Here is a 7,532-nt window from a genome sequence, read left to right on the forward strand (position 1 = left end):
AGAACCTTCTAGATGGATGGAGAACCATCTAAAATAATCTTTGTAAAGAACCTTCTAGATGGATGGAGAACCATCTAGATAAATCTTTGTATGACTTGCTCCATTTTGTTTAATCAAAATCTTATCTTAAGTAGGGAAAAACCTTGTCGGCAGCCAACAAATCCACCCAACTCCATTTCTAACTTTGATGATGAAACTGTAAGCAACCCCTTTGCTTAACTCGTCTTTTGGTGGAGTTTTAAAACTCCAAAGCGTTAATTTTCAATAAATGATTAGAATTTATCAATACAATTTCGGTGTTAACATTGAATCTGGGTATTTAGCAATACTAGTTAAAAAAAAGAAGAAAAAAAAGCATAAGAGACTAGTAACCGAGTTCACCTAGAGTCAGCAGCAATCTTTGGGGCCTCTTCTTTTGGAATCGAGGTAGAAAACCTAGCTGGTTGAGGGAAACAATCGACGGGTGTAAAGTACCGACACACGAGCTCAGTACGGCCGGAAGCATCACACAATTTCTCATTGATCAGAAACAAATTCGTCGTTGGTGCTGTCTGAAGGTACATCTCAGGTATAGCTGCAAAACAGCCTTTCCAAAAATGTCCAGTAATCTTTCATTTCTTCAATATGTGTGGCTCTGTTTTGCTCTGTTTATGGAGGCCAGAAACAGAGGAGCATAAAAATCTCCTTTCGCACGAGCATGGAGCACTTCACGGGGTCGTCGAACTCGTTCTGCAGAACACCTTCGTACAGAAACTTCACCAGAGAGATAATGGAACCAAACTATGTAGATTATGTATATTATCCAAAAAAAGGAATAAGAAAAAAAAAATTATGTCTATGATGGACATGGTGGCTGTCAGGTATGCCTTGTGCTACTTGCCTTCTAATTATGTTCAGATGATACATGTTGTGTCTTTGTTCAAGTTGATTGATTTCATTGAGGGGGCATTGTTTGCATAGGCTGCAAATTATTGCCACGAACGTCTCCATTTGGCTTTGATGGAGGAGATAGAAATCACAAAAGTGAGCCTGTCTGATGGAAGAAGCATTGGGAATAGTTGGTAGGAGCTGTGGAAGAAAGCCATCTTGAATTGTTTTCTCAAAGCTGATGCTGAAATTGGGGAAGTTCACCGAGTCAGTAATGGAAGCAACGGTGATGCATCAGAGGTTATTGCATTGGTTGCAGACCAAAACAATATCCCTGAGAGCGTTGACTTTCCCTATGTGGAATTTTTTTTTTTTTTAGATTTAGTTTTTAAATTAAATTAATAAAAAAAATAATATTTTAATGATGTGAAATTGTGCGTTTTAAATTTGACTAACGGTTGTTAAAATTTTTTGATGGCAGAGATTTTATTGTCATTTTCATTGACTCATGAATAAATTTTCGAAAAAAAAAAAAACTTAGAGATTTAAAAATTTTGCAAGGTTGACTCAAAGACTTATTATATATTTACCCTTAATTTTATACACACCACAGGATTCTCCAACCACCTTGAAACCCCAATATTAGGATGTCATAGCTCCTTAGTATTTTTCGGCTACTCTACTGCATAGAAATCCTCCACGACCTTCTTTGCATTTTTGGCCAGTTGTTTCGAGTGTAGGAACTCTTCACCAAATACCACAACATTTCTATGAAGCTAGATTCCTCTTGCTATAGTGGTCATTAATTCGAATTCTCCGTTCTCAAACTAGTCCGTCAGCCCATCACAAGCTCATGGGCATCACCACAAAATGTGACATATTTTCTACCTCCACCTCACAAATTGGACCAATTAATTACTCTTCCACATAATGCTATGTTCAGAGACTCTAGAGCACTCACCTGATTCCTGCATGAAAAGATTTTTTTTCTCACATGGTACGCACCGAGAATTTCCCGTCGGTGAGCTACCCCAAATTAATTTGTTGGTATGTACATTTGAGCTGAGAGGCAAACTATATATATATTTTGTTTTCTTCCTCAACAAAAATCTGTGTCACTAGGGGTGCATTCCACCATCCAGTGCCTTCATTAATAAGATCCTTGGCTCGTGCCTCCCTCTCCAACCTTCGAAGTGGCGATTTCACCATAAAAGAAGGCCGGTTCGAAAGCCATTTGTCTTTCCATATTTTTATGTTGGATCCATCTCCCACAAGCCACCTTGCCTTCACGAGGTCCTTTGCTTGCCATATACTTCTCCAGGCATAGGAAAACCCTGTTCCCCAAGCCTAATTCTAGGAAATTCTCTTGTGGATAAATACTTCTCTATTATAATTTGTGCCACTAAAGAATCTGGTTATTGGACCCGGCACGATCCTTGCTTACATAGAAGTACTTTATTAAAACACTCCCAATTCTTTCAACCCCATCCCACCCATATTGCATTTGAATGTCCCGTACTTGTCCATCTCATTCAGACAATTTTTGAGCAATTTTCTTTATGTCTTCATGAGAATCGTAGCATCGAAGAGTTAATTTCCCAAACACAATTTTAGGCAACAAAAAAAACACGCATACTATAAGTTGGGATAACTTGAATTGCATGCAGCCTTAATGAGAATTTCTTTTCCCGCTTCCATATGAATTTCTTCTTCCATTCATTCATACGTTTCCACATTCGCTCTTTTATCCCTTTTAATGTACGAGTTTTTGATTCCCCACCATGGGAGGCAAGCCAAAAAATATTTTTCAAAACTAGTAGATGCTTGCTCGCCAGCCGGACCAAGAATATATTATTCTCTAGCTTCCCTTTTTTCCATCCTATTGAGAGAAATAAATATGACCATCGGCCATCGAGTTTAACGATATATTGGAGCTCCTTCCATAGTCGTTTGAGCTTCTTCAAAATATCAGAAGGCGTTCATCTTTACATCGGGAGAAAGAGTGGTTCAAAAGAAAGACATGGAAAATGAAACTGGTTTACTCTCTCTCTCTCTCTCTCTCTCTCTCTCTCTCTAATTGTTTGTTACTTGTTGACTAAATTAATTACCCAAAGCCCTCCGTCCTTCCCCTGTTATAATCTGAGAAAAGAAAATATATAAATTACCCAAATGTTTCAAATAAAAGATTTTGATCTTTAACATCTACTCTACCCTCTGACCTCTGATTGCATATACAACTATTAACAAAAAGTTCCACAATAATAATTAGCTCTATATCTTTTGATTGTAATGGTTTTTTTTTTTTTTTTTTTTTTTTTTTTTTTTTCAGGAATAGTACGATCAACTACAGATTTCCCACCAGCTCATGATCATTATACATTTCAAATCAAGAATTTCTCTTTACTATTAGGGATGGAGGCGGAAAAATGTTACTCAGGCGAGTTTGAAGTCGGTGGCTATAAATGGTGCATCTTCGGGACTCCTTATAGAAACTAATAATAATCTAAAAAATTTGAAGAAACCTATAAAAACTAATAATAATCTAAAGAGATTGAGGAAATATATGAAAGAGAAAGAATTGGGTGTCGGGGCCTATCGACACGTTATAGCCTAAGCTATATATTTTCTTGATATTCGATTTAATTAAGTACAAAACTCTATTTATAGAATTGTGATTTGAATATTTTCAAATACAAACATATTACTTAAATTACGGTTAACCGTTCATTTAGAGAATACAAATCAACAATTATCATTAATGTTTATATCCCTAACATCTCTTCTCATTTCAATTGTTTTTTTTTTTTTTTTTTTTTTTCAAATATAAAAATATGATCATTTTCATTTCCATCTCTAGGAGATTGGAACTCTACCCAAATGGGAAAAAGAATAGCAACGGGTACGGTCACATCTCTCTATACTTGGCAATAGCAGATACTGATAATCTTCCACTTGGGTGGGAGGTTAACGCGAACATAATATTCTTTGTGTTTGATCAAATTCGAGACAAGTACCATAGTATTCAAGGTACCTTTACTGAAAACTTAGTCTAAATCTTAAGTTTAAAACTTTGATTGCAATTTGTCCATATGAATATACCTCTTTAATATATTTATGTTTTGATTTGATATTTGACTTTATTGTTGCTTGTGAACATCAACAACAAAGATGCAAATGGGAAAGTAGTAAAACGCTTTCATAAATTGAAGACTGAATGGGGAATCGACCAATTGCTTTCCCATGATACTCTCAATAATTCATTAAATGGATATCTTGTTGATGACACTTGTGTCCTTGGGGTGGAAGTTTATGTTATTAAAGGTCCTTTTAAAGGAGAGTGTCTGGCGATGATAAATGAACCTCAAAGTGATTATTTCACTTGGAAGATTGACAAGTTTATGGCCTCGAAAGACAAAGTTTATTACTCTGAGCAATTCACTGTTGAAGGGACAAAATGGTATGATTGGCATTTTGCTAACTCAGCTTCTATATCAGTCTCAATTACAGGTATACTTATTCTGTTAATTTACAACCTTTTCTCTTCATATTTTGGATATAGGAAGCTGTATCAATATTCGCCGGGAGGAAGAACAGAATTAGACTCAAGGGTGACTCTTTATCTGTTCTTATGTAATCCAGAAAGTCTTCCTCCTAATAGAAAAATGTACATAAAATACAAGCTGCGAATGAGAGACCAAATCAATAGCAATCATCTCGAAAAGACAGGTTTGTTCTCTTTACTTTCGCAAACCTTCACTTTTTTTCAACATGAATAGAAGAAAATTATCCTGAAAATTTACACCCAAAACCAATCTAGGAAAATATATTAAGTAATATGACCAAGTCCAACTCTTACCTTACAGCTGAGAATTGGTTCTCTGGTCCCCACGTCTATCTTGGTTTCTATAAATTTTCGTCAATGAGAGAGCTACAGGACACATCAAAGGGCTACTTGGTGGGTGATACTTTGTTCTTTGAATGTAAAATTGATGTCATATCCATTGTTAAGGATTTCTCCTCAAAATAATTGTACGTTTATGTTGGAGGAGCACAAGGTTCAATTTGTTAATAGTTCTTCCAGGTTGTTTTATATTATTTGTTTGAAAGTGTTATTTTGTTTGAAAGTGTTATGATGCCACATAAAAATAAAGTAATTTTAAATATTTTGTGTTGTTAATATTTTTGTTTTAAAACAAAAAATAAAATGGATAATGAAAAAACCTTAACTAACAAAGCCTGAATTTTATGAATAAGATTAGGAAATTTTGTCATCCCCTTTTTCTTTTCTTTAAAATGACATGTAAAATTTTTATAGGATATAAATCCTATTTGCAAGTGCTCAAATTGAATTCCTTCGTTCTATTGCACCGGTTAAGGGGTTTATATAGCCAGTACTTTTTTTGCTATGCTGCATACGTTCAATGACTTGCGTATGATAATACGTGGGACAGTGGGAGACCTAATTAAATTGATCAGTTTTCTTAGTATTTTGGACTTTTTAGCATGGTAAATTGGTAATAACGTTTAAATTAACGGCACGCTTGCTGGTGAAGACCCAAAACAGAAATAAGGAAGGGTTACAAGGAATCTGAATAGGAAAGGGGTTCATTCCGCCGGACCCTAAAAAAGACTCTAAGGGTCCGTTTGGGAGTGCGATTTCAATAAGCGCGATTTTAAAAATTGCGTTTTTAAAAATTGTGTTTTTAAAATCGCTACTTTTTAAAATCGCACAGACGTTTGGTAAAACATACTAAAAAGTAATTTTTTTATCAATTGAGTGTTTGGATAACATTAGCATATAATTGCGGTTTCATGACCAAATTACCAATAAGGATGAACAAGACAGAGAGGATGAAGAAAAAAATAAAAAGAGAAAATAAGGGTTTTAATATATTTTAGGTGAGTATTCTTGGTATTTTTTTCATTCCCGTTCTAAAAAAGGTAACTATTGCGCCAAATATCTTTTTAATAGAAATCGTGATTTTGTTTTAAATTCGCACTTTTTCAAATAAGCACCCTCTAATCAGCTTATGGAAATCACAGATTTTTTTGTGATTTTAAAATTTGCGTTTTTAAAATCGTAATCCCAAACACCCTAAAATTGCGATTTGGTTTAAAATCGCAGATTATTTTTTTAAAAACGCACTCCCAAACGCACCCTAAGACAAAAATAATCGCCTCAAATTTAATCGTGATTTTAAAAGCCATGTCACATTTAGGAATTTGATGATTAGAAATTTTGAGGCCTAAATAATTAACTAATTTTTTGTTCAAAATGGCTTTAAATTCTCGGTAATAATAAATGGCACCAAAAAGGTCACAATATAAAAAAGGTTCAAAAGCTATGGTTGTTTTGGTTGAGAATTTTCGACTGAATCAAATCTTAAAAATGGTTGATTAATTTTTTTTTTCTTCTTAATTGTCTACCATTCTTCAAATGTTTCACCTTGGCGGCAGCAACATCTATATTTGTCGCTTTTTTTTTTTTTTTTTTCAAATCATTGGGAGAAATAAAAAGACATATTGGGAAGCTTAAAAGTTCTTTTTTCATCCGACTGAGAAAAAAATATATTGCACCTTTAATTAATCAGGTGCAATAAATGAAATTTAGAGCCTGTTTGAAATTATCTTTGAGAGCTTAAAAAATATTTTTAATACTTAAAATATTAAAAAGTTGTTCCAAATAAAAGCTAGAATGTTTGGTAAAAAATTTCAAAAGTATTTATTTGACTTTTTTACTCTAAAGATGCATTTGGGATTACTCTAAGGGTGAGGTCATGGGCGGGTCCCAGGCGAGTTTTGGTGGGGTCTGAGGCAGGTCTAGTCGGGTCCCAGGCGAATCCCGATCAAATCTCAGCGGGGTCCCAAGTAGGTTTCGGATAGGTCCTGGCAAGGTCTAGGGCATGTCCGATTGGGTCTTGGGTAGTTCCTGGTGAGGTCCAAGGCAGGTCCGGTCGGGTTCAGGTCAAGTCCCAACGGGGTTTTGGGTTGGTATCGGTGGGGTGTCAATTTGAGAATGAGATACTCAAACTCAGAAAAATGTTTACAGTTTTGAAAAATAGAACCTATTTTCCAAAAATTAAAGAAGACTTTTCGGTCAAAGAAAAATATTTCTGTTGACTATTATTTTACGTCGCACCAAATACCCAAAAATATGGATAACATTTTCCAAAAATCATTTTACGACGAAATAAACGGAGTATTAACAAGAGTAGAGTGAATAAAGATTTTGATTGCTTATTGTCCAATTTAAATACCAAAAATTCTCAAGCACTTGCTACTATCCAGTGTCATGCAAACTAAACCGCAGGAACGTAATTAGTTGATTATCCAAAGTATATGAACAAATTTTTTGTTAAATTATACATTTCATAAGCTTTGCAGGGTTTTCTTACACGAATATATATAGATTAAATGTGAGGTGGCTTTTAAAAGTATAAATATATCAAAATTCAATAATAACCATTCCAAATTTAATGATAATTTTAAAATTCACATCATATTTAGAAGTCCACCTAATATTATTCGGAACAAGATTCTCTGAGAAGATCCAATTAATGGTCAGGATCTTTTTCAAGAGATCCTGAAACCATAAATAGGACATCTGTCCCATTAATAAAAATAAAATAAAATATTATATATTTTTTAAAAAAAATTATAAAAAA

The 7,532-nt window shown here is 34.2% G+C and overlaps 1 protein-coding gene across 1 annotated transcript in view; it reads left to right on the forward strand.

The window, feature by feature from the left end:
• Positions 1–840: 840 nt before the first annotated feature.
• The window catches only part of LOC132190991 (uncharacterized), a 15,097-nt gene continuing 8,405 nt past the window's right edge, over positions 841–7,532 (forward strand). The window contains exons 1-4 of the mRNA XM_059606014.1: positions 841–860; positions 3,725–3,894; positions 4,036–4,374; positions 4,507–4,593. Of these exons, the coding sequence (XP_059461997.1) occupies positions 841–860; positions 3,725–3,894; positions 4,036–4,374; positions 4,507–4,593 (616 nt within the window). The remainder of the gene's footprint in view (positions 861–3,724; positions 3,895–4,035; positions 4,375–4,506; positions 4,594–7,532) is intronic.

This window comes from Corylus avellana, chromosome ca8 (assembly GCF_901000735.1).
Source record: "Corylus avellana chromosome ca8, CavTom2PMs-1.0".
NCBI classification, from domain to species: Eukaryota; Viridiplantae; Streptophyta; class Magnoliopsida; order Fagales; family Betulaceae; genus Corylus; species Corylus avellana.